This window comes from Pelodiscus sinensis, chromosome 5 (genome assembly GCF_049634645.1).
Source record: "Pelodiscus sinensis isolate JC-2024 chromosome 5, ASM4963464v1, whole genome shotgun sequence".
NCBI lineage: Eukaryota > Metazoa > Chordata > Testudines > Trionychidae > Pelodiscus > Pelodiscus sinensis.
The window spans coordinates 118,641,548-118,669,004 of record NC_134715.1 but is presented as its reverse complement, the minus strand read 5'-3'; the positions used below and the strand labels follow the sequence as shown (position 1 = coordinate 118,669,004).

The 27,457-nt window shown below is 42.2% G+C and overlaps 1 protein-coding gene across 4 annotated transcripts in view; it reads left to right on the top strand.

The window, feature by feature from the left end:
• NSD2 (nuclear receptor binding SET domain protein 2) overlaps positions 1-27,457 on the top strand; it is a 190,766-nt gene that overhangs the window by 100,710 nt on the left and 62,599 nt on the right. For all 4 annotated transcript variants that reach the window (XM_075930893.1, XM_075930890.1, XM_075930891.1 and 1 more), the window contains 4 exons: positions 12,406-12,537; positions 12,858-12,981; positions 19,676-19,876; positions 23,318-23,497. In XM_075930893.1, coding sequence (XP_075787008.1) covers positions 12,406-12,537; positions 12,858-12,981; positions 19,676-19,876; positions 23,318-23,497 — 637 coding nt within the window. The remainder of the gene's footprint in view (positions 1-12,405; positions 12,538-12,857; positions 12,982-19,675; positions 19,877-23,317; positions 23,498-27,457) is intronic.

Genomic DNA, 27,457 nt, shown 5'->3' with positions numbered 1-27,457 from the left:
AGGGACTTATATTATTGTGGTTTTTAAATGTATTTACCAAAAAAGTTTTAGAATTGTAACCCTCTCTTAGAAGCAAAGTAAAATGTCAGTGTGTTGTGTATTTTCTTACAGATTTTATTTAATTGTGGACTATGTTATTTACATTGTGTAACAACACTGTCATGTTGCCATAGGTTTTATATTGAAGCAACTTTCTTCATCCTCTGTATTTGGTCTACATCAGTCTTGGTCAGTTTTCTGAGTAGTGGTATTTCATGCTCTCAATTGTTTTTGATCTGTTCAATTAGGTACTGTTTCTCCACAAGTAGCTTAATCTCCAGCATACTTTAAAAGGCAGTGAAGGATGTATCTTTTTGATATTTTAATGATCATAGTCTTAGGTCTGCATATTTGGTTCTGTAACTTTCCTCAATTGACCTATACTAATATAAGTGTATATTGATATATGATAAATGGAATCCAATCTACTGGTCTTCTGTACTATTAAAACAAACAGTCAAAGAATGATAGCAGGAGAACAAACTGTGTATGCTGTTCTAAAAGGGGATTCCAGACATTTAGCAGGAACCAGACATAGGCAACCTCAGCAGTTCATATTAAAATGTCAAATATTTTTTTTAAAAAATCATGAAGGTTTTAGGTTTGTCGAAGAGAATTGGTGTTTGCAAGATAATAGGACTTTAAGCTGTAGTTCCTTTCACTTTTTTCATTTCACTATTTTGTTAAAAACGTAATGTGCTCAGATACCACGATGAGTGCATCTGGACTGTTTTCAGTAAATGACTTACTTTTACAAATAGGAATGACTGTACATTAACTGCTGTTTAGTTAGTTACTTACTTAATGTTTTATTCTACCTCCCCAACAACAAAACCAAAACATTCAGGAGGGACTGCCTAGGGTAATAGTCAGTTAATACTAGTTCTTACCTTTATCTGAATCAGCTGATTTTGTTCATTTAGCTTAAGTTTTCCACTTTTTTGGAGCAACTGTTGAGGTTATATACCTAATGTTGTATGTGTTTGTGGCATTTGACTTGTCAACCAAATCCATGTAAGGAGGAAATGTGAATCTGTTTGGTTTAAAATGTACATCTCTTGATATTGTTGTAATTTGGGAAGACAATCTCTGATTTCTAAATATCAATTAAAAATTCACTGTCCAGAGATCTTTCTTTGAAGGCTCAGTTGTTTTAGGACAGGAAAAATCTAGGGTCAAAGTCTCTTTCCACCTACAAATGATGGTGAGCCAAATTGTACAAGCACATGGGCTGAGTTGGAATCTCTTTGAAATGTCTACTGGAAATTCTTCATTGTGTTGCACATGAGATATGAGGAAAGAACAAGGATTAATACATATGGTCGTTAGAGCTGTGTTTACATAATACAGGTTTGCAAACAAGGAAGTGAGTTATTTTAACAGTTTCTGAGAGAGGTTGAAAAGAAATTGGACAACATTATCTTAAAATAAAGTTTTCACAAACAATGGCAATTTCAGAATAATGGTTATGTGCTAGATTCTTAGCTTGTGTAAATAACACTGACTTTAACTAACACCAGCTTAGGATTTGGCCTAGCGAGTTTTCTCTAATGATAGATATTGTGCCAGTAAATAAAGGAAGACACAGTAGGCATTGGCTTCCGAACTTACAAATGATTGTTCTGTGAAACAAAATAAGAATTAAATAAAAATGAGATTTTTGTAGGTGGGTTTTAAAAAAATTGTAACGTTACTTTAGTGCGTGCATGTTTGGCAGTGTAGACACGTGGCCTAAGGGTGTTAATAAACAGAAACATTTCCAAGTTGATAAAAGGAAAGGGAGTGTTTAAAAATCATTATAAAACAAAAATTGAGGTGATTAAGAATATTGATCTTTGTTTTTATGTAATAGTGATGCAAAGCTAATTGATAGAATGCAGTTCTTTGATAGTATAAATGTATTTGATGTTCTGATTTATATTTTTGTGGTCACTTTTATAGCTTAAGGTGTGAAGTTAGACATGCTCTTTAAGGTAGGTGAGAAAAATAGCACACACCCTGCTTACATATGCATGCACATCCACAGTTCAGTGTAGAAAAAATTCTGGCCTTCTTCCTCTTTCAATAGGTGACCATATATTGTTGCCGGATGGGAACCAGATTCAAATGCAATATTTTTCTGGAGTTCTTGGAAGCTACATTTAGGCCTCTTAAATCTGTCTTCATTGCTACTTAAGGAAGTTTAAATCAATGGAGAAAATATCTTGTTTTAATGAAAAGCGACTGTGTTGTTTTTTTCATAGAATTTACATGAATGATCAATTAAGTCAAAATTTTTCAACTTAATAGTGACCTTCGGTGCCTAGATTGTGGGTGCTTAGACTTTCTAAAATGTAGGCTCTTTAAAGGTGTCTTAAGTTGAGCACCCAAAATCACTAGTAACTTTTGAAAATCGTAGGGTTGCATCATCAGATGAAACTTTATTTTTCATTCTTTTGTAATTATTAATGTAGATCAAAACTACTTATGCAACTAATTTTGAGACAAAAGTAGTTAATTTTCTGTATGTTCACTTGTTAGTAAAAATGTTTGCCTTTATATCCCATATGAAATGCTATTTTAAAACATGAAATTCTAAATGAATAACCTATTATGAAATGGAATTACAATTTAATAGTAACACTGCAAAAGCTCTAGAGAATGAGAAACATCTTCTGTATAATTAATTATAGGAGAGCGTGGGTATAACAACATGAAAGCTTCATGATCTTTATGAGAAGAGATTTAGTTATGTCATTGATCTCTTTTTAGAGGTTAAAACGAGTGTTTAGTTTTGCTTTCTGGTTCTTCAAAAATTGAGTAGATGAGTAAAGTTTTAAAGAATTGTATGTGGGTGCCCTTAGAGTGCAATTGGATTTTTAAAAAAATTAAAAAAGCAGCTCCATGCCCGTAGGACTGCTAGATTATTGGCACACATTTCAATATGCTTGAAATGAGACATACCTGGTTTTAACTTTTCAGTTAAATTTGATGGATATCAATTACTTGGATATAGATATGCATGTAGTAGAAGATGTAGATACTTTCCATAAACATTGATACAGACAAGCAGAAAAAGAAGTATGGGGCATATAATATTCTGTCGTCTTAGCCAGGTTACCATTTCTCACACTTGGGAACAATGAATTGAGTTGGCTGTCTCTCAGCAGTTTAAAGAAACCCCTGAAAAGGTTTTGCTAATGCAAGAAGGTTAACAGTATTATAGTAATACTGTTAAACCATTTTTTTTCCTCCTCTTATGGAGAAAACTCTATAGCTTCTTAACACCCTTTATCAAACAGGCTGTACTTCTGTTCATAAACATAACATACCATATTTAGAATTAAACATTATTCCAAGACAGCGACTTCAAGTTGTAATGTTTTTGTATACAGTAAGAAATTATATCATTATTAGTTTGTGGCAGATTTGTTATATCTGTTTTTACTGGTGTTAGCAAATGCACACAAAGGAGAAATCTTAAGACCAAGGTAAGATATTTAATTAAGACGATAATCTTCAGAAAATACATGTAACTTTTATTAAAACAAAGCTTGAATTCCACTTATCTACACATGTCTAATTTTACTACAGTATTCAGGTAGAGTTCTCAAAATACAATGATTAAAAACATTGTACTATCTGAAGAAATTAGTGTGCTAACCACAAAGTAGTTCAAGCTGTGCTTACAGATCTAGAAAACTAAATTCTCTATTTCTAGCACTGTGTTTTTCTAGATTCCCTTTTAGATAATCCCCTCTGAAAACCATATTTAAGAATAAACCAAAATAGAAAACATGGGTTGTCTTCTATAACCTGTAAATCCAGTGTCTACTAGAGTTTATTTTTTGTCTTTATCCAGTGCGCATTAGTAAAAAATGTTGAGAGGGGAGGGATATTAACCTTGTTATAGTCCCCTCCTCCCCCCTATTTCATGCCACCAATAAACATCTGAAATATTACGATTTTGGAGGATCATTGCAAGTAAAAGAGTTTTAGTCTTTCACTACTTAACATCACCCAAAGCCTACAGTAACTGAAGAGACCTGCATTGTCTGTCATATCTTAGTGCTTTTGGATGCTTCCACGTTCACATGAGAAAGTTCTAGGGTTGAATGTTGTTCTTTGGCAACACATTTAAATAGAAAATTGAATTTCTCATGTATTATTTTTATTTTGTAAACTCTTTGGACTCCAAAGGCTGAGATTCTGTTTATAACGTGTTCACATAATATAGGTTTTTATCCCACATGCATCCCAGCAGTGTCTTGAATTCCTCTATGCAATCAACAATATTAAATAAAGTTCTCAGTTATTTGTATTGCAGGACTATTCAGAAATGCATACCTTATCTGAAACTTCAGGCTATTGCTAATGGTAAAGGTGGAACGTGTCCAAGACCAACTTTTTAATTCCATAGTACAATGTACACTTTTGGCACAGTGTATTCAGAGAATAGCCTATCCAGTTTAATAGTTTGGGCCAAAACAGAATTCTTCAGTTCAGGATCTCCTATACTGAAATAAAACAAATGTTACCTCAACTCAGTTGGCTCTGTCAGTTTTTCTGTCTCTTTCCACAATAGATATTTGTCTTCTGAATACAGTCTGTCATTTTGCATGTTCAGTTGTTTGATTCCAATATCAATTTTACTTAAGACTGAAAAACCATGATAGTTGAGCCATTCGAAAAGGTGAAGAAACAATTAAAGTAAAGTATTACCATAGAAAACATCAAAGAGTTTTGGTTTGTCAGAAAAATCAGGCCTTGTTTACATCTAAAAATTTGATTGACCTAATTACATTGTTGATAGTTTTGAAAAAAATTGTGCCCTCTGCACCACAGTCAACCTAACCTTCCTCCAGATTAAACTGGAATTTTTTAGTTGACCTAGCTACTATCTAGGTGGATTACCTGTATTGACAAAAAACCCTTTCCATCAATATAAAAAACATCTACACTACAATGACACAGCTGCAGTGCTGTGTGTGTGCTACTGTAATGTAGACAATAGGGTACTCAGGTTTATACCATAACCACTTCCTGGATTACTATCGTACAGAAATCAAGGCATAGAAGTTACTTTCTGGGTGATAAATCAAAGGTTTGCAATAACTTCTAACCCTTGATTTCTATGTGATAGTAATCCTGCTAATGTGTTTATACAAGAGAGTAAGGGTGCCTAATACAGGATGCTACTTAAACAGTGGACGCCAGTGCCTTAAGAAAATGTACAAGCTGTTTAATGGACATGGGAGAGGGGGAGAGAGATCAATGGGACAGCAAGGTTTGAAATTCTCTGTAAATGATTGCTTTAACGAACAACTAAAGGAGCAAATAAAACTTTTCTGATATTGTTTGTTTTCATTTTAAATACCTATTTTTAAAAAAGAATGAATTTGAGTATTTTTTCTAGAGTGCTTGTGATTCTAAACATCAGTGTTTGGTTAAAGTGGGAAATTGGGAGGGCTAGCTTTTCTGGTAAAAACATTTTGGGGGGTATCTTTCTTATTTTAAATGTATACACACACAGAAGATAATAAGAGTAAGCAATACATGACTGAGGAGTTGTGACTTGGGTACAGTGCGAGATCTAAGGCTGCATGCTTTGTAGCAGTTGAAGTGCTGTTACACATACAAAGTAATTGCTATTATAACAAGCATTTTATGCAGCAATTTAGTAAAAACATCACGTGTCTAAGGAAAAGATAGTTGAACCTTATTACACTTTAGTGTCTTGGAAATCTTAAGACACTGGCTACGTGAGGGGCAATACTTTGGCTTCCTTTCTATTCCATCTGTATCAAAGATAGAAAACAAATAGTAAAACATTACTAACACTTGTACATTTGAAAATGCTGTTTGTTTTGAGCCTTACTAGGCTAGAGAGGATTTGCCTGTCTCTGGGAGAGTGTGTCCAAGTCAGGGAGACATGAAGAGTTATAATACTAATGCTATGCATAAATATGTATTAACCTTTCCTAGCTCTGCATTTGCTAATGCATGATGGACAATATTAAAAACTTGCTTCCTGACTCTTATACTCTTGCATCAGCCGATATTTGCATTTTTCAACTAATTTCAAACTAAATGTTGTCTTGCTTCTTGGTGGCGATAGTGGCTTTGCTTTATAAGGAAAAAGACATGGTGAATGAGGCACCGCAGAAGGCCCTATAAACAGCTTTTAAAAATTCTTAAATTTGTAGATTATAAACCTAGGACTACAAAAAAAATCTTGGGCTACGTCTACACTGGCCCCTTCTCCGGAAGAGGCATGCTAATTTAGAACTTGGGAATAGGGAAATCCGCGGGGGATTTAAATATCCCCCGCGGGATTTAAATAAACATGGCCGCCGCTTTTTTCCCAGCTTGGGGAAGAGCCGGAAAAAAGCGTCTAGACTGGCGCGATCCTCCGGAATAAAGCCCTTACAAGTAGGAATAAGAGTTCCTCCGGAAAAGGGCTTTATTCCGGAGGATCGCGCCAGTCTAGACGCTTTTTTCCGGCTCTTCCCCAAGCCGGAAAAAAAGCGGCGGCCATGTTTATTTAAATCCCGCGGGGGATATTTAAATCCCCCGCGGATTTCCCTATTCCAAAGTTCTAAATTAGCATGCCTCTTCCGGAGAAGGGGCCAGTGTAGACGTAGCCTCGATGTTTAGTTACTAAAAGTCTCTTGACTAAGGGATAACTGAGCAAAACAAATAGGATTTTCTTGTCTTCCTACAGGTTTTCTTTTTAAATTTCTGTACTGCAAATTGGATGAGTGCTGCTGTCTGTGGCTTATCATTTTGTTATCTAGAATTCCTATAGTCTCTTCCCTCCTCCCCCTTGAACCTACACTATTTGATGGTTTTCATTGGCCCCTTTAAGTTTTTCTATTAATATTTTCAGCTGTCCAGTTTAAAGTTAGTGGTGTTTCCCGTAAAGAAGTATTTGTGGGAGGTAGTGAATGTTGCACATGCTGTTTTTGTATTAAAAGAAACTTCTGAAGTAACTTACTTTTGAAACATGCTTATTTGAAACTCAGGCTAAGATTTTCTGGCTGTGCTGCTTGACTGCTTATCGCAGCATGGCTTGAGGTCAAATCGATTATATTAATATGTTCACTTAACTTTGTACGTGGGATATTCCTTTGACCAGGTGCCCCGTGTTAATACTTATGGAATATTCACTTAGTCCTTATGTGAAGTGGATGTGTACAGGATAGAAAAGGCCTACCTGCTAACCTTAAGTTTTAAAAGTCAGTTGTTCTTAGTCCCTAAGGGTACGTCTACACAGCAACATTATTTTGAAATAACTTAGTCCACATCTATACAGGAGGCAGTTACTTCGAAATAATGTCAAAATATTGTCAAACTGGAGGACTACTTGCTCCAAATCCTGTAACCTTCATTTTAGGAGGAGTAAGGGAAGTCGGAGGAAGAGTGTTCTATTAGCTATTAAATACAATGATAGAATTGGCATCAGCTATTTGGTATCAAAAACATCATAAATGACTCTACTTTTAAAAAGCAATTGTTTTATACCACACTAATATTAGGCACTTTGTCACAACATCATAATACTTATCCTTTGAGTCCTCAAGACCTTTATGATGATTTTAGTTGGCAACATAATTATAGCTTGCAATTGATGCTAGTTTTAAATTAAAATTGAAAAAACTGACCTTTTTTGCCTGTAAACAGTACTCTTAATTACCTTTCTCATGTGTTCCGAAGAAAATACTCCCCCAAAGAATTGCACTAGATACATTAAAATTCGAAAAACTAATACAAAGATATACACTGGCCTATTCAGATAATTTCTTTGTGGAGTTTTTCTTGGGCCTTACAGTTATCTCAACTTGTACAGAGAAACATCTTATCTTCTCCTTCTTCACCCTTTTCTAAACAACTCCTTCCCCCCACCACCACCTCCCCCAAACTGCACTTGAGCACAGCCTTTCCATTAACGTCTGTTTTCTCAGGAAGGAAACTATTATTCCACAGAACAGTCTTTTATTTTGAATAGGTCCATTGTGATTTTATTTTGTACTTTTCTATACTCCTGTACAGTATAAAATATTAGGCCAAAATTTGCAAAATTATACCTAAAAATATGGACTAATATGAACAAAATTCAGGGTTTGTTACTGGTTTAGTTACAACAGATTTGTGTATCAAATATTGTGGTATGCAAAGCATTCTTGTCATGTAAGGAAACAATAGTGAAGAGAGCTTTTATAAAAACTGTTTATGTAGCCTTCTTAGCAGTATGTCTACCATTGTCAAATAAAATCCACTAGAATTCTGGTAATAATTTAAAGGACTTAAGGCAACTGAAAGATGTATTTCAAGCAAAAAAACTTTTTGGAAATGAGGCCTGAATATGGTCTTTCATATACCAATGTAAGTCTGGGGTAACATAATTGAAGAGGATGGTATTACATTAATGTAAAATGGGTGAAATAATCAGACTTATTGATGACATGCTTTGCTTGATTATATATGATCACGTTTTAGCTGCCCTTACAAAACTTCCAGTTGCTGTAAATAGCAAAAATATGGGAATATTAAAATGAAAGATTTTATAAATTTATTTGAAAATTTACATTTTTAGTTTCTCACTACTACATATTCTGTCAGTAATAATACAATGCTACTATGGAGAAAGTAAAATTTAAAAATCAGTGCAATCAGATTTCTTGAATAGATACTTTTTTTGAGAGAGCCCATGTATTGCTTACTTAAGCAACATATAATGCAAAGTAGCTCAAGCCTGCACTACAGTTACGTTGGCAGAAGTCAGCTTAGATTGACCTTCACTAGAGGTGTAAGCGTGCAAGTTGATGTGGATAGGTTGACATAGTGTAGACACTGTTGCTTACATTTACTATTGCTAACTTTTAGAAGTTGTCCCATGATGCCAAGTATAAGTCCTCTCAGTGGGGATGTGCACTGCTAAAACGAGGGTAGTGTGGATATGGAAAAATGATTTAATTACTGTAGTGTCTGTATATCAACATAACTTAGGTTGACTTAATTCTCTAGTGTAGACTTGCCCTTAGCTTAATGTATTGTTACAATGGATTTGGCTCTGTTCAGTTCAATTGTTGTTTGTGGAAAGGCATTTTTGGTGGTGTAGTTGTGCTTTTGGGTAGGTAGTCTCCTACCACGAATTTAGCTCTAGCTGATTGTTTCAATCTTGTGTGCGCATCCCCAGAAGGTCTTAGGATGCTTTTAGTATTGGTTTAGACTGTAGATTGCCGTGTTCTAAGTGGGTGACTAAGTCCACCACTGCGGTTACATTGGACATGCTTGGATTGATCCTTCCTCATTGTGCCAGTGTTCATGCACATAACAGTTCTATTTCAGTGTCTATGCTGATTTCCTATTAGTTTATAGGTTGACTTTAAGGTGTAAAACCTGAATAGTTTAGGACTTGACTTCTCCTGGTGTAGATTATAAAGTCAGGATGGACCATTTGTGATCCGCTAGTCTGACTGTCTTTATAACATAGGCCAGATAGAGCTCCCCCAAAATAATTCATTGAGCATATTTTTAATTAAAAAAAAATCAGGGAATGTATTGTATTAATATTGCTCTAGTTTAAAGAAAAAGGAGATTGGGAACAAGGAATGCATTTTTCACAAGAAGACTGCAATTGTCTTATCTTTTTTGATGGAACAGAAGCTATGTTAACCTTCATAGCACAGTTTCCAACTCATCTCTCGATTTTTTTGGAAATGCTTTTTGATAGTGTTTCTTTAGGGAGCAATTAGTATTGCTGTATTTGTCAGCTTTACATTTTTTTAACAGCTTTAGGAAGTTTGTTAAAAATATACAATTTGGGCACTCTGTATGTGAACATTCTAGGAGGTAAAAATAAGAGTTTAAATACTACTCATATAAATAAAAAATGTTGATATGTGATTTTCCTAAACATCGTAAGTATATCAAAATTTAAACAAGAATGGAAATAATTCAGTATTTCGACAACTTCCAGTAATCGGTCTCAAACTTTTTCCTCAAGATGGCTGCCCCAACAGTGCACTCAAAAGTTTCATTTTCAGCTTAAAATTATAAGAAACTAATTTTCTCTGAGCAAAATAATCAGTTTGTTGGGAAATTACCTCATCTACTAGTATAGTTGAGGTACATATTTCTGTTTTCAAGAACTATTCCTAAACTGTGAGAGTTAGGACCACCAAATTCAGTATACAGCTTCCTCTTCTCATAACTTAAAGCAAAATAAGGGTTTGATTGTGCCAGAAAATGGGATGTGCCTGGAATAGGATTGCTTCTCGTAAAACCATACAGAAGAGAGACAGAATCACCATGCAGCCCTCTCCCTCTGTTCAGGTCTGCCCCAGTCCTGAACCTCCCACCCCCAAATCAGGATCATCTCTTCTTACGTCAGTTATATTGGAAATTCATTCAGTTATTCAAAACTTTATCTGTACATGTTCAAACAAACACCTTTCCCCCTTCTCCTTGTCTTCCCATTTATATGTATGGATTAGAACCTTTTGTGGACAACTTTAGAAATTTGAAATAAAATGTCCTTGCCCACCATTTTTGTCTTTTTGAATTTAGCAGACAGGTCCCCCTCCCCCCAAGTTTCCAAGGCTACAGAAACTTTAGATTTATAACTATTCTAGTAACTCACCATTTTGGGTCTTCTAGTGGACATACCTCTTAGCAGCCATCCCTGTAGAGCAAATATTTCTGGCTGATCGCAGTTGCAAACAGGTAGAAATATCGTAAAGTGTGAACATGGCAGATAAGCTAAGATTAAATATTTATACCAGGGTTTTACATTTCCCTTCTCTCCCCCTTCCCCCCCCCCTCTATTTTTTCAAATAGATCCTAGGAACTAACCTCTGGAGAGCCAGTTATCTCACTACATGTAGAGTTCTCACACTATTAGTTTTGCTTGTTTTTTTTTTTAACTCCAGTTACATCTGTAAGATGAGCTTGTGGAGTTTTTTTTCTGCCACTCTGTTTCACAAGGATACAGATGAACATCTATACCATAGGTATCAAATGGGCTTTAACTCATGTGTTTCGATAGAACTAAAGATTTAGGAAGTCAGTCTTGCGTTTTGTTGCCTTTGGGCTGGTCATAGAGGCTATACAGTATTTTTTTTTTCATTCCTTACATAAATGAATTCTCTGGAGATGTAGCAAAATACTACATTAACAAGGATGACAATTACCAAAGGTCTGTTAGTGTAAAGCTAATGTGGCATTGAAAGCTTGCCTGCATGATGTTTTCATTATAAAAATCTTCAGAAATGCTGCACTACTGTTTTGTTTTAGCTTATGGTTTTGATGCTTGCTTTAAGAGGACAGTTTTGTGCAGTCCTTATTAAAGTCCCCACCTCATTCTCCTTGGGGAAGTGCGGGGGAGGGGATTTATTGCTTGTTAGACTCCCATTGGTAGGAATATGCAGAGATCACCCTGAAAGAGGGAATAAAAGTTATTTACCATAGTAAATGTGATTCTGAGAGTGTTGTCTCTGCATATTCCACTTTTCCTTTGAGTTCTGCACTCACGAGAGTTGAGGTTAAGTGGTAGTTGGGAATATGAGGCAAGGCTCCGAAGTTCAGTTTTATGAAGTAATGTTTGTACAGTACCAGTTTGGTGTACTGCTTTTCCACAAGCTCAACAGCACTGATTATATGCATCTAAGAAGTGATTTTGCAGACAACATGCTTCAGAGAAGCAGCATCACTAACATACACGTGTTTTCTATTTCTTATGGAAGACCTCTATCATTCATCTGTATATAGTACAGTATGTTGGCCATTGGATAATTATAACAATTGAGTCTAAAATGGCAAGCAGCAAGATCTTGAGTTTTTTATTGTTTAGTCTAGGGATGGGGAACCTTTTTTGGGTCGGGAGCTACTGACCCACAGAAAAATGAGTTGGGGCTGTGGGGGACAGGGATGGGGCTGGAGTGCTAGTGCTGGCTCCTCAGTGAGGGGAGAGGCAGTAGGGAGAAGAGACCCTAAGCCTCAGAGACCAGACCCAGGGACCACATTCAGCCTCCAGGCCTTAGGTTCCCTATCCCTGGTTTAGCCTGTGAAAACAGTGCTTCATCTTTTTATAGGGTATCCGCCTGCATGCAACTCTAGTCTTTTAATTTCAGGAACAATGATTTCACTCCCTCTACATTTGCTGAGCTTTGGCTTTCTACCTGTAGAGGATAAGACTGATCAGGAAGTCTCCTAGATTGCTTGCTTCTTAAAATTTATTTTTGTGGTGGCAAACAACAGTCTGAGGCTGTATTAGTATAGAATTCCATCTACTTATTTCCTTAGTAAGTGTCTGTTACAAAACTGATTGCACTCAACCATTTTCCTCTGAATTTGATAGATTTAATGCATACATTTAATCTTCAGATCTCGGATGGTCAAGGAGATGAGCGATCAGAGTCACCCTATGAAAGTGCAGATGAGACTCAGACAGAAGCTTCTATATCATCCAAAAAATCTGAGAGAGGAGCAGCAGCAAAAAAAGAATATGTGTGTCAGGTGAGAGACATGAGTTAGTCAGTTAGGCATTTATCTTCCTTGGTCTGGCAAATTCCTTGTTTGGAACCAGTCAGGTCCTGAGGGTTGCCAGCCCAGTGAGGTACAATCTGTATTTAGCTGTTTGTGGGTCTAGAGGACGCACAAATATTATGTAGGAAAGGAAAAATGTTTTTTGGAAACTAGATAATGTGATGGTTGTAGACTTATATGTGAAGCAGAGGAAAAGATGTGTGTGAAAAGGAAGTGGGTGAGAGAAATAACAAAGAAAATATTTTATCCCATGTGTATTTTTAATGCTCAATACTTTTCTGATTTAAAAGCTGTGTGAAAAACCTGGTGATCTCCTGCTATGTGAAGGCCTATGCTTTGGAGCTTTTCATGTAAGCTGCCTTGGGCTCCCTGGAAGACCAGCAGGAAAATTCATTTGTCGTGAATGTACATCAGGCAAGTCTGGTTCATTTATGTTTATAAAAAGTCATAATATTCATGTAAGTCATCCTCAGAAATCATACTAGAGTATGTATTTTTCTTTGAGTGACTGCTCATGTGCATTCCAGTGGATATATGCACATGCCATGTGCACAGTTGGAATATTTTTCCTTTAGTGGTATCCATTGAGCCCCCTGGAGTGGCATCTGCATGGCTCAGTTTATAGGGCTCTGCCAACCCTTCACTTCCTCAGTTCCTTTATACTGCCAGTGATGGTCATTGGAGTGCTTGTTCTCTTGCTTTGCTTCATGTGTATAATTAGTTGTTAATTATTCAAGTAGTAGTTAGTTAATAGTTTCTAATCTGGAGGCTCCCCTCCCATTCATTTTTTTTCTCCAGTAGTGTTTCTCTCCCCATCTCCCCCGGGAATGCAGTAGGTGTTTAAGCACTGCTACTTCTGTGACAAGCCTGTGCCCAGAAGAGACCTACATATGGCTTGCATTAAGTGTTTAGATGAAGGACACTTAACAGATAAGTGCAATATTTGCAGACGTTTCAAGCTGAGGACTAAGCGAGAGAGGGACAAACACTTTATGGAAATGGCACTCAGACCCTCAGTGCTGAACCTGACGCTAGCCTCTTTGGTGTGCAGTGTAGCAGCCTGAATGTAAGACTCTTTGATACCGCTGAGAAGCTCTTAAGGAAATACTGGCATTTGTCCCTGACCTTTAAGGCCAGTTCCTTGGTTCAGCATCAGTGTGCTTCAGTGTGTCCCGCTTCAGGACACTGTAGGCACGGTGCGGCACCATCAACTCCGGCCATGAGAATGAGACTGTTGAGTCTGGGCTCATTAGACTCTCTTGTGTGTGGAATTCTGGAGGAGGACTTGGACTTCCCCTTTACACCAGATATTTTGAGGCCACTGGGGACCTTATCTAAATAATGAAGCATGCAGCTCCAGTGCAGGTCCTGGTTCACACTCACTGGCACAGGCATCAGCACCCACTGCAGAGCACCACTTTGGCACATACTTCGGCGTCTACCTGGCCAGCGGCATTGCCATCAGTGCAAATCTCTCTCCTGATACCAATACTTCCAGCATTGACTCCGGAGCTTATTCTGGCATTGGCTTCAGTTAGGCACAGAGGCAGGCCAGCCATGTTGCTGCACAGCTCTCCATCTTCTTGGCACTGATTTCCAGTGCCGTTGGGCACTGCACCCTCTTGGTCTGACTATGAACACATGTGAGAGTCGGAGACCAAGTTGTCAGTCTCCCATAGTGCCCAATACTTCTCCAGTTCTCGGCACCGCTATTCCCGGTGCCACTATTGGAAAGGTCCTCCAGAAGTGTAGGCATCCTGGCCTCCACAATCACAAGATCCTGAACAATGGCCGTTGTGGATATCCTGGGCCTACCATCAATGTCAGGGACCTGTGTCAAGGGCAGTGATGGTTTCTTCGTCCCACCAGTCACCTTCAGCCACAATGGATGCTCCAGATATCCAAAAGGAGCCTGAGTCTGTTCTAGTGAAGGAGCTGCCAGAGCAATGCGGCCATGCCAGTACCTGTGCCACCAGTGATTTGCCCACCCACAGAGCTCAAGGAGTCAGTTGTCGTCCTACACTTTCCTGGACAAGGCAGGCGTGGGAACTTCCTCCTCCCTCCCTGTCTCAGATGCTAAAGCACATCAGCACCTCCTGAGGTGGTTAGATTGCAGCCTCATTGTGCCAATGGAGTTAGAAGGTGAGGACATCCTGGCCCCTTGAGGGTCCATCGAAAGTGACATTGCCATTAATCAAGACCATTCAACCTACCACCTAGGTGCTGTTGCAGACCCCAGCCTGCCTCCCTCCAAAAACACAAGGCCAAGAGAGGCTACTTTGTTCCCCAGTAGGTGTATGAACACTTGTTTGTCAATCCCTCGCCAGGGTCACTTGTAGTTGACATAGTTAATCAGAAGGAACGTATGGGGCCTGCCCTAAAAAATAGAGACGCTAAAAAGCTGACCCTCTTCGTCCATAAGGTATATTCAGACTGGGGGCTCCAGCTTCACCGAATCTACAGGCACTGTTGTTGATCTGTATACAGCTCCTAGAATGCATTATCCAAATTCCAGGAGCGCTTGCCCACAGATACGTGTCAAGAATTTGTGGCTTTCTTGGAAGAGGGCAGAACTGTGGCCCACACTTCCCTCCAGGAGGCATTGAACTTGGGTTTGAGAACCATGGCCACTATCATCACATTGTGGCACAACACATGGCTCTAAGTGTATGAGCTGTTCCCAAATGTCCAGAACACAATCAAGGACCTCTCTTTCAGCTATGTGGATCTGCTCTCTGACAAGACTGACACCTGGCTTCACAGTATAAAGGACTTGTGGATGACCCTCAAATCCTGAGCACAGTAGAGGTGGGATATTCCATCCATTCACTACCCTCCCACCTTCCTTGTCCCTCTTCAGAGACTCCTCTTATGAGCAGCTCCTCATTCAGGAAGTGCAGTCATTCCTCATGGGGAGAGGGGGGAGTATTAGAGGAGGTTCTTCAGGAATTCATGGGCTGAGGATTCTGTTCCTCAGATTTCCTTATCCCAAAACCCAAGGGACAACTTAGGCCCATTATGGATTTTCTAAATGTGAACGTGTCCATAAGAAAGTTCAGGTTTTGCACGGTCTCCTTGTCCATCATCATTTCTTCCCTGTATCCAGGGGACTGATGCATTGCCCTTGACATGAATGATGCGTACTCTCATATTTCCATAGTTTCTGAGGTTCGTTGTCCGCAAGCATCGCTATCTGTTCTACTGTTTAGCTTTTCCTCTGCACCTCGAGTGCTGCACAGCCATGGTGGCAGTGTTTTTGCACAAATGTTGCATACAAGTCTTCCTGTACTTCAACAACCGGCTTATCAAAGGCCAGACCCAGGAACACGTCTATCATCATGTAGAGTTGGTGTGGGTGACCTTTGCCAAACTGGGGCTGCTTATGAACATCCCTGAGTCCAAACTGGTCCCAGCTCAACAAATAGTTCATTGGGGCTCTCTTGAAGTCTACCGGTGCGAGAGCTTACCTCCCAAGTCTTGTTTTTGGACGATCACAGATTTCATTCAGTCTCTAAAGGTTCCCTCCCAGCACAGCAAGAAGCTGCGTGAGGCTCCTGGGGCACATGGAGGCCTGCACATTTGTTGAACAGCATGCTAGGCGCTCGTATCCGGCCTCTTTCAGCCTGGCTTGCAAGGTTGTACTGACCCAAGAGGGACCCATTGGGCAATCTGGTCATTCTCCCCAGCTTGGTTTCCCAATCCCTCAACTCATGGCTGCAGCGAGAGTACCCATCACCAGCCCCCAATTCTCCCTATTTCTGGTCACAGACACATCAGAGATGGGCTGGGAATATACCTTGATGAGTTCAATACTTGGGCTTATGGTTGCAATCAGAACCCTCCCTGCACATCAATGTCACACAACTTAGAGTGGTTTGCCTTGCCTGCCAGACCTTTCTTTAACACCTACAGAGTCAATTTGTTGTTGTGCTGACAGACTGTACAGCTGCAGTGTACCATATAAACTAACAGGGTGGTACTTACTATTCTCCTCTCTGTTTTGAAGCCCTTCACCTAAAGGACTCTTGCATCAAGCACTATATCTCCCTGCAAGCCTTCCATCTGCTGGGGGCACGGAACATACTGGCAGACCCCCTCAGTCACTCCTTTGACACTTATAAGTGGTCCCTCAGGGCACACATCACCCTTTCCGTCTTCCAGAGGTGGGGTTATCCCACATAGACCTGTTTGCAGCGAAGAGCAGAGACAAAGTGGACATTATATTCATTGCTTTCACGTGGCCATGACAGCACTGGTTCAGAATGTTGCTTAGCCTCTTGGTGGATATGCCAATAGCCCTCCTGACCTTTTCACCCCAAATGCCATGGCTGAACCAACTAAAGCAGAGGTGGGCAAATATTTTTGATTGAGGGGGAAATTTGGTAAGTGGTCAAGTACTGCACTTCTCTATATTAATGGACCAGGCTCAGGATCTGGGATGGCGTTTGGATGCAGAAGGGAGCACAGGATAGGGCATTGGGGCACAGGAGGGAGTTTGTGTGAAGGAGGAGATGGTTACTTGGGGCAGAGAATTGAAGTGTAGGAGGAGATGCAGGGTCTTGGAGGGGGTATGTGCAGGAGTGGGAGTGCGGAGGGTTTGGATGGTGGAGTGGAGTGCTAGATGCAGGCTCTAGCCTGGAGGTGCTTATCTTAGGTAGCTGCTGGCCAGGAGTCCCGTGAGGCCTTCAGCCAGGCTCCCTGCTTGCCATGCTCCCCGCATATGGCTCAAAGTGCCTGGTTGTTGGGGCCACGTACATTTCTGCGCATGGCATGCCACTTGTGGGGAGGCCCTCTGTGCAGCATGCACTGCAAGCATGGCCCAGACCACTCCTGTTGGATGGTTTCCCATTAGTGGGAGCTGTGACATTGTGCTGGAGGCAGGGACAGCACGCACAGTCCTCATGTCTCCCACCTCCCCAGTGGCACATGGAGATTGACATGATCTCCACAACTGGCAGCTTTGAGCAGCTTGCAGGAGTGTGGCGACCAAGGAGCCTGCCTGAGAATCTCACTGGGTCACAGGATAGTGGCGTACCAGATCTGGCTGTTTACCATATTTTTCCCGCTCCTGAACTAGAATGTCAATGTTCTGGTTAGGGAGCCAAAAGCCTTCATCTACGCCTTGGGAAACATAATTAGCCACGTGGAAGTGCTTCTCAGCATTGCCCCTCCAAAAGGGCATTCGCTCTCATGAAGCAACCATGTCATTGGTGCTACACTACTTTTTGCACCTGAAACACCAGGGACTGGCTCTCATCCATTGAGGTTCCCTTGGTTGCCATTTTGGCCTTCCCTCTTTGAACCTCTGGCAATCTGTCCCCTGTCTTATCTTGGAAAGTAGCCTTCCTAGTGGCCATAATCTCACCCAGATGAGTTTCAGAGCTCCAGGCTTTCACCTCAGAACCCCCATAAACTGTCTTTTATAAGGATAAAGTGCAACTCTGTCTTCACCTGGCTTTTCTGCCTTAGGTGCTTTTCCCCTTCCATGTCAGCTAGGGCCATTTCCTACTCTTGTTCTTCCCAAAACCCCAGACCAATTCTAAGGAGTCTTCATTCCCTAAATGTCAGGCCTTCTACATGGAACGTACTAAGCCATTTTGTAAATTGCCACGACTCTTTATTACGAAAGGAGAAGCAATGGAGGGATTGCCTATTTCATCCCATTATGTCTCATCATGGATCAGGACCTGGTCAAGGTCCCAGCCCTGGGCCTGACCGCTCACTCCATGAAGGGTGCAGGATTCTTCAGCAACATGGCTTGCACAGGTTCTGATTCAGGACATTTGCAGGGCAGCAATGTGGTTCTCCGTCCACACCTTTTGAGGCACACTACACCATCACCCAGCCAGCAAGTGGTGATATGGCATTCAGTTGAGCAGTTCTGCAGACAGCAGTGTATTTATCTTGAAACCCTCCTTCTGGTAAACTTCTTGGAAGTCACCTGCTGGATTGCACGTGAGCAGTCACTCACACTGTTGTTCTTTGTGTTGCTCGTGTCCATTCCAAATCTCACCCACCTCCTCTTTGTCTGAATACCAGCAAGATGGAACTGAGGAGGTGGAGGTTTGGCAGAGCCCTATACCATGCCATGGAGGTGCCACTCCAAGGGGCTCCTCAGCCAACCTGATGGGTATTGCTAGCAGAAAAACGCGCACCCAGCTATTGGAAAGGATTTGAGCAACCTATCTCAAAGAACATCAGTTAAATATAGGCAGTAGTTTTATTCATTAGGAACCGTTTTACTCCTGGTGCCAGGCAGAATGGGAGCTCATATTACCATTAATTTTGTCTCCATGTAAATTCTGGAAAATCTAGGTACCCAGCATTTTTTGTTGAAAGTGTGTGCACCCTGAGATAGTTTAGAATGTGCAGTGCATAATCATAACACTTAGAATACTTGCCATCATATGTAATTCCAGAAAACTAAGATGTCCTACAATTAGGTAAAAGAAGTAGATTCAATCATTCTTGTCTATCTTTGTCTCATTTTCCCTCCTTAGTGTTCTTATTTTTCGATCTGCTCTTCTTCCTATAAAAAGCCTAACTGTACTTCTTGCTATTAATCTCTGCTGCTTTTTCTCCAGTAATAACTGCTGATTTAAAATACTTAAACATAACCTAAAAAAGCTATTGTAGTCCTGTTGCGCCTTCAAATAGAAAACATGCTGAACCTTGTTGAATAAAACTGAGAATCAGAATAATGACGTTTTCATGAGGTGATTTTCAAGTGGCACAGAAATAGGCTTTTTAATCATTCCCGGTTGATTTTTGGCTTCTGCAGGATCATGGATAACCAATGTTATTGACTTAATTATTTAAAAGAATTGCCGTAACTTTATGCCTGTGTTCTTATTCTTTAAATAAGAACATATAAGGAAGTCAGGATTGCTTGAACATTGTACAATTTAAACAATGATTGATTTATATTGTAGTTACATTTGATTTGTTTGGGGATGGTTTCATTAGAAACCTTTTAATTTTCAGTTAAAATTAGAGCCAATCATCTAGAACAAGTAAAAAATTTTGTTTTGATTCTTTTTCCTCCAGCCAAATACAGCCTAAATACAGAAACTCCGTAAAAATAGAATGTTTTGTTTTTTATTTTTAGGTGTCCATACTTGTTTTGTGTGTAAGGAGAGAAAGGCAGAAGTGAAACGCTGTATTGTATCCCAGTGTGGTAAATTCTACCATGAAGCTTGTGTGAGAAAATTTCATCTTACTGTGTTTGAGAACAGAGGTTTTCGATGTCCTCTCCATAGCTGTGTGAGCTGCCATGTTACTAACCCCTCAAATCCAAGAATATCAAAAGGTATTCATTTTTTTTAGATTTTTTTTTAAACTTTGCGTTGCTATTGCTTAGCTACAACTACCATTGTCATACATAAAGAATAAAAGGTATTCCTGCTAAATGAGCTATTAATTTTGTTCAAACCAGTTAACGTAGTTTATTATAGTGATGTGGTAGGAGGACTTTGTTTATAATTAGAGGCAGTTTTACTCAAAGCCCTAATTCACTTATAGCTATAGAGCAGGGGTGGGCAAAAGGACCTTTGTGGGCCAGATCCAGCCCGTCAAGTGGTTGATCCAGCCTGCGGAGGCCCTGCCACTCTCCTGTCCCCAGGCCAAGTAGCACACAAAGTTTCCTCCACCCTGAGATAGGAGGAGACTTTGCATTCTCCCCCTTCTGTCCCCAGACCACTCAGGGCTTGGGGGTGGGGGAGTGCACAAAGTCTCCTCCCTCCCTGCCAGGAGCACGTGGTGTTCTAAGCTCTGTTCGCTCCTGGCAGAGCAAAGGAAACTTCGTGCTTCCCTCTGCCCCCAGACCTTGATTGACGTGGGGGTAAGGGAGCATGTGAAGTCTCCTCCCACCCTGCCAGGAGCAAGCGGTACTTCTAAGGGCCGCATGCTCCTTCCAGGGTGGGGGCAAGGGCGGAGGAAACTCTGGAAGGGGCGGGGCCTCAAGTAAAAGGGGTGAGGCCAGGATACTTCCCTGCTTCCCTACCCCCAGACCATGATTGGTCTGGGGATAGGGGAGCACGTGAAGTCTTTGCCCCCCCTCCGAGTTTCCCCCTAGATGCTCATGCCTCTGGGGTGGGAAGAGACTTCACATACTCCCCCTTCGGTACTCAGGCCAATCAGGGCCTGAGGGGCAGGGGGAAGTGCACAAAGTTTCCTCCGTACTTCCCCTTTGGACATTTCTATTCTCACCACCTTTCTGCTCTCCTGGGTCCCTGCCCCTGTTCATTATCCTCCCCTTTGCTTCCCTGGCACATGTCCCTGCCCTCCATCCACTTCTACCCCCAAGAAGCCTTCTCCTTGACTTCTTGCCCTCCTGACATCTTTCCCCTCCCCCAACACCCTCTACACCCTGGAACCCACCCATCATTTCATCTCCCTTCTGTTACCTGGCATTCACCTTTCCCTTTCCCCTCTGCTACTATGTTTACCACTCTGCCCTCACCCCCATCTGCTCCCATGGTGTCTGCTGCTGCCCTCCACCCTTCCTCTATTGTCCTGGCTCCTATCCTGCTTACTCCCCTCAGCCCTCCTTGAGACCTGCCCCCCTCCTCATCCTCTCTGACCTCTGCATCCACCCTTCCCTTCCCCCTGTGCCCACGCTTCCCCTGGCCCCACTGATCATCTGTAGCTACCCCTCCCCAACTTCTCTACTAGCACCTCCCTCTAACATTTTAAGGATGTTAAAATGCAGTTAATTGACTAGTTGATGGAATTTCCAGCGACTAGTCAATAGACACTTCTGCATTCCTCCTTTGAAATGTAGAAGAGCCCCCATTTCAAAGGAGGAATGTAGAACTCTGTGTACAGCCTGGTGCCAGCAGGAAGTCCCACAGACCCTGGGCTGCACACGGGTGCCTTCTTTGAAATACTCAAGAGTCTGCAGCGTGGGCTCTTGTGCATTTCAAAGCCATGGAGCCCGGGATCAGCAGGGGACTCCACACGATCACGGGCTCCCATGACATTTCCCCAGAACTCAGGATCTCCTGGGGAATCCCCCGCTGACCCTGGCTTCTAGAGGCATGCAGGATAGCATGGAGCTCGGAGTCAGCAGGGGACTTCCTGCTGGTCCTGGGCTGTTCGCAAAGTTCCGCATTTCTCCTTTGTCCACTGGGGACTCTTGTACATTTCAAAGGAGAAATGTGGAAGTGCCTATTGACTAGTCAAAAAACTATCCGATAAGCAAGTGCTTATTGGATAGTTGACTAGTCTTTAACATCCTTAACCTGTACCCACTTACCCTGTCTCTCTCTTCCCTCTGATGCCCATCCCTCCCCTCTACTCCCCTCTCTGTGTCTGCCCTTCTGCTTAGCTCCCTGGCATCTTTGCCTTCCCTTACCCCTTGAACCCTCCTGGTGCCCTCCCCCTTTCCTTAGTGCCCCTACCCTCCCAACACCTATTCCCCCTTGCCCTCTCCCTCCCTAAAGCCACCTTACCACCCTCTGCTCCAGTTCTCATAGCCTTTTGTGCCCTCACACATGACTTGTTCCATACTCTGCCTTCCTTATGCTCACCGCTCCTTTCAACCTCTCTTCTCCCTGCACCCACTCTCTCCTCCCCTCCCCTTCTCTTTTCCTTCCTCTTGCCCCCATTGCCCCTTCCTTCTGCCCCTCCCCTTTTTTCTCCCAGTAGCACTCTGTCCCCCTCTGTTTCCACTCCTACTGACTCTTTCCCTTCCCTTCCCCTCCTGCCCTCTCCTCCTCCTTCCCCTAAGCACAAGCCCTTTCCTCTCCGCACCCCATCTTCTGCTTAGTTTTCTCCCTGCCCATTCCCTCACCTTCTACCTTTGAAATGGTGGGTGGCTGCTCTGGAAGCCAGGCCTGTGGTGTTTTATTTAGTACCGCAGTCAGGGCCCAGAAGCTGCCACGCAGCCCTGGGCCCAGTTGCTCCTGGAGCAGGACAGCATGGTGGGCAACTGCCCCGGGTGCCAGGTCTGAAGCTTGCGCTGCCCACGGTGCTATTTTTAGTATTGTGGTCCCAGCCCTGGAAGCACTTCTAGGGCTGAGCCGGCAGTACTAAAAATAGCACTGCGGACAGCCCCAGCTCTGGTCCTGACACGCAGGGCAGCTGCCTGCCACGCTGTCCTGCCCTGGGAGCAGTTGGGGCCCAGGCTGAGTGGAAGCTTCTGTGGTGCTCTCATGGTAGTAAAAATAGCACCGTATGGTGGGCAACTGCAAGTTTTGGTACCGTGGCCCAGACTCCAGCTCTGGCAGCTACCACATGGCTCTGCTAAGAAGGTGCGTGGGACTTAAATGATTGGTGAGTGCCCCCACAGGCATGTGCCTTAGAAGGAACCCTACTTAGCACAGGGGTGGGGCACCCTTTTTTGGTCGGTGCCCCTGACCCACAGAAAAATCAGTCATGGGTCACGCAATGCGGGCAATTAAATGCTATTAACTTGCAGATACTTATTTTAATGTGTATGTAAGGCTTTTTTTCTTTTAACAACTTATTACATACATGCTGTTGTGTATGTGTGAAGCATTTCACATGTAATGTTACCATGCTTTAAATTGAGCATGAGATCCTTAAGCAAAACTCAGTGTAAAAAACCTGTTAATTCAATATTCTGATTGAATTTAAATGCACAGTTTTCAAAATTATGGTATTGTCACATTTTTGTATGTATGTGTATAAGGTACAATATTCTGTAATCATGCATTTTTTTGCATTATATATGTAGGCCAGTTAAATCTCTAGTTAAAAAGATAACAGAGTATTCTGCATTTTCAAGGCAAAATGATGCGGTGTATTCGTTGTCCTGTGGCTTACCATGCTGGAGATGTCTGCATTGCTGCAGGGTGTGCAGTGATCACTTCCAATAGCATTGTTTGTACCAATCATTTCACTGCTATGAAAGGAAAAAGTCATCATGCACACGTCAATGTGAGCTGGTGCTTTGTGTGCTCAAAAGGTAAACTGACGTACAAATCTTTTATTTTACTGTTTAGAATTCCAGTAAATCGGTATCAAATTCATTTTTTAGTTTAAATGTCTTAATAAAATATAAGTTAAAGAGAAACTTCAGACACATGATCTAAGTTGAAATTTCTTCAACTGTTGTTGAAAGTGTTGGAGTATCTGGTTAGCTGCTGATGTGGGTGTTTGTTTTGCTTCCACTTTCGTTCAACTAATCCAGGGGTGGGCAGTATTTTTGGTGTGGGGGCACTCCAAGATTTTGGAAATGGTCCAGAGCCACACTTTTCTGTGGAGGAGACGTGGGGGTGAAGGATGGAGGCTGGGTACAAAAAGGCACATTGGGTAAGGGACTGGGGTGCAGGAGACAATGTGAGGTCTATGGGGGAGTTTGGGTGAAGGAAGCTATTGTGACCTGGGTCAGGGGATTGGGATGCAGGAGAGGATTCTGGCCTGGGGGAGGGATTGAGGAGGGGGTACAGAGCCTAAGAGGGAGTTATGACCTGGGGCAAGGGGGTGCAGAGGGTTTGAATGGACCTGGGAGAGGGAGTTGGTGTGCGGAAGGGGGTGCCAGAGGCAGGTTCTGACTGGCAGACACTTACCTAAGCGCCTCCTGGCCAGTACCCTCAAGGCAGGTTGGGTTCCCTTCCTGCTGTAGCCCCTCATCACTTAGAGCTACAGGCTATTCCCTCCATGTGGCTCTCTTCTCCCTCCCGGAACTGAGACTTGCACTGCTCCCATCTCCCGTGCCGATTTGTCAGCTTCTGTTGGCTGGTTGTTTCCATCCAATAGGAGCTGAGGATTGGGCTGGAGGCAGGGAGATCACAGGAAGGACTGGGCTGGGGGCAGGGTCCCATACTTGGCACATACAAAGGCCAAGTCAAAAACCCATTACAAAGATGTTCCATTGGCAGCAAAAAACCTAAGTCACACACTGCACTGTCGCCATGCCGCCTCCGGTACCGAGAAGACAGAGGCAATGACTGAACAGTAGGTAGTGATTGTTATCGGCACCACAGGTAGCTGTGGTACCACCATCTTTGATTATGCTGGCATCATCAACGCAGATTTATTAGAGTATTAGCTTTCATGGGCAAAGACCTACTTCATCAGATGTATGCTCCAATAAATCTGTTAGTCTGAATCTGCATAAACAACGAGAAATCCTGTGGCATCTTATAGACTAACACGGCTACCCCTCTGATACCTGCTTCTAGCAGGTCCACTCCTGTAAGCTCAGAACCACCATAGTCAAGCAACGTGGAATACAAACTGCTTGTCGGTGCTCATACACAAACCTCATCTGCAACACCAGAAGCAGATGTGACAACCTGCACACCAATGGCAAGCACTCCGGTGGCTTCCACCTCCAATCCCTATGCCAGCCAAGGGGACATACTGGGATCCTTACAGGATCCAGCAGCCACAATCATCCCTGGCTGTACCACCACTGATTGCCTCCACACCATCATTGGATACTTTCTAGTGCCAAGAGGACAAGCCTCCTTCATTTGACGAGTCTACAGTTTCTTCACACCCGCCAACACACATCGTCATCTTCCCCCAACGATACTCTGATGTCTCCACCTCCCACAATGTGAGATGACTTTAAAGCTTTCCAAGAACTGTACAGAAGGGTGGCGAACATTCTTGAGGTCATTAGTTAGCCCCCGGAGGCTCAACACAAATCTTGCATGCAGCCCTGGCAGTTAAACTGGAGCTCCCCCTGGATCCAGCCCTCATGGACCCAGCCAAGGTGATCTGCCAGAGATCAGCTCTGATACTAGCTGTCTGCAAAAGGTCAGACTGCAAATATTATGTTGCACCCCAAGGAGCTGACTTCTCATTCTTGCATCTGACCCTTAATTCCATAGTGGTTAATGCAGTGAACCAAAGGGGCAAACAGGCTGCGACTAGAACTAGCCCCTATGAAAGAGAATGGAAATGCCTCTTCTTCATGGGGAGGAAGGCATATTCTTCTGCATCCCTACACCTACGCATATCAGCCATGCTGGCCAAATACACACACAACATCTTCGAGTAGATGACACATTTTATTGAGGCACTACCTGAGGACAAGAGAGACCAATCCAGGGCCAATATTAACGAGGGCACCCTGATATCACGCCTGGCCCTTCAAGCCACGCTTGACCAGTCTGACACTGCTTCCCAATCTGTTGCGATTATAATGGTGATGAGGAGGTCATCTTGGCTACACCTGTCCTGTTTACCATGCATAGTTCAGGCCACAGTTGAAGATCACCCTTTTCCGGGATCCAAGCTCTTTGCTGATGCCACAAACCCCTCCACCCCAGTCCCTGAATGACTCCTGCACTACCTTGAATATGCTTGGTATTCAGGTCTCTGCAGTAAAACATAAACAGGGAAGAAATTTCACTCAGCGGTACAGACACACACTTTTCAGCCAAGTGCAAAGGCAGTTTGACGACAGAAAGCAACAATGCTGGACTAAGAGGAGACAAATTTCTGACCAACCTTCCACCTCCCAACTGCCTACTTCAATTCAAACATTTTGAAGGTCAGTATGAGAGTGTGGTAACATCTCCTTGTTCAGGGAAACCTCGCTCCCTTCACCTATGCTGTCAACGTCTGGCACTAACCCATAGTCCTCCATCACTACCGATAGATGGGTACTGGACATTGTAAAGAATAGATACTGCATCCCCTTTTCTTCTACTCCCCTTTCCCACCCACCTTTCCCATCCCTCTTCAGGGACCCATCTCACGAGACCATCCTCCTCCATGAGACCCGTTATGCTTAAATGAAGTACATGAGTTCTTTTATGGGGAAAAGGCAGTATGCCACATTTATTGAGAATACAACAGTTGCATATGCTTTTTAATCACTCACACACGCAAACACCATACACACACAGTCCCTCCAGACGATGTTATAGTTACCAGTCCAGAGTCTGTATCAATCTAGTGGCCAGTTAGATCGAACACAGAGGGAGAGCAGGGCCTTTGGTTGGTCGCGATCTTCTGGAGTTGGTGGCAAGCTGAACCCAAAGTTCCATAGCAAGGCACCATGCTTTTATAATCCTCCTTCCTCTGTTGAAGTCTATGGATTTCGCTGTGTCAGTCTGTGACCAGTTACTGTTATATTGTTGATGTTAATCATTCCCAAAACATCTCCAAGAGGCTCATCCTGTCCTGGATTGTTAATCAGTTGTTTTTAGGGATGCTTTACCTTTAGAGCCGTCAATCTGCCAGTCTGATCAATTCTTGACCGGGGGTACGCACTGATGGTTCCTCCACTGGTATGCCTCTTCGCAGTCTGTCTTTTATAGTTTGTCTCCACCCGCATTGTCCCCCTTCTCTCTTGACCATCTGGCTCTAACGATGACCTTCACACGTTATCTCATTCATACAAACAGTCTTTCACAAAATCCTTCAAAGGTAAACAGTACTGTTTTATATTAAGCAAAAGCAAAACAATTCACATCGAAGGCCCGGACCTTCAATATTTCTTATCTCATTATCATAAACACAGTACCAAAATCCTGTCTCTTTACTTACTAAACTTTAATATATATATATAACTAAAAGGCTTGATTAATAAAATGTTAAATGTGTTACCTTACATTGCTACATTATTAATCCTAAAATATAAATATAAAAAGAATAAAACTTTCAATCCCAACAGACCAAACATCTACTCCATCCCTGCGCAGTGGAACACATACCACAGAAATAAGAGGGGAAAGGGTTCTACTCCCACTACTTCTTCACTGCAAAGAAGGAAGTCAGGGGGGTGAAGACCGATTCTCGAACTCAGGAGGCTCAACAGGCATATATGACCATGATTCAAGATGGTCACCATAATCCCCACCTTGACCAAGGACGATTGGTTATCAACTCTCAACTTCTAGGATGCATATTTTCATGTATCCATTCACCCGGCTTATTGCAAATACCTCAAATTTACAGTTCGCAG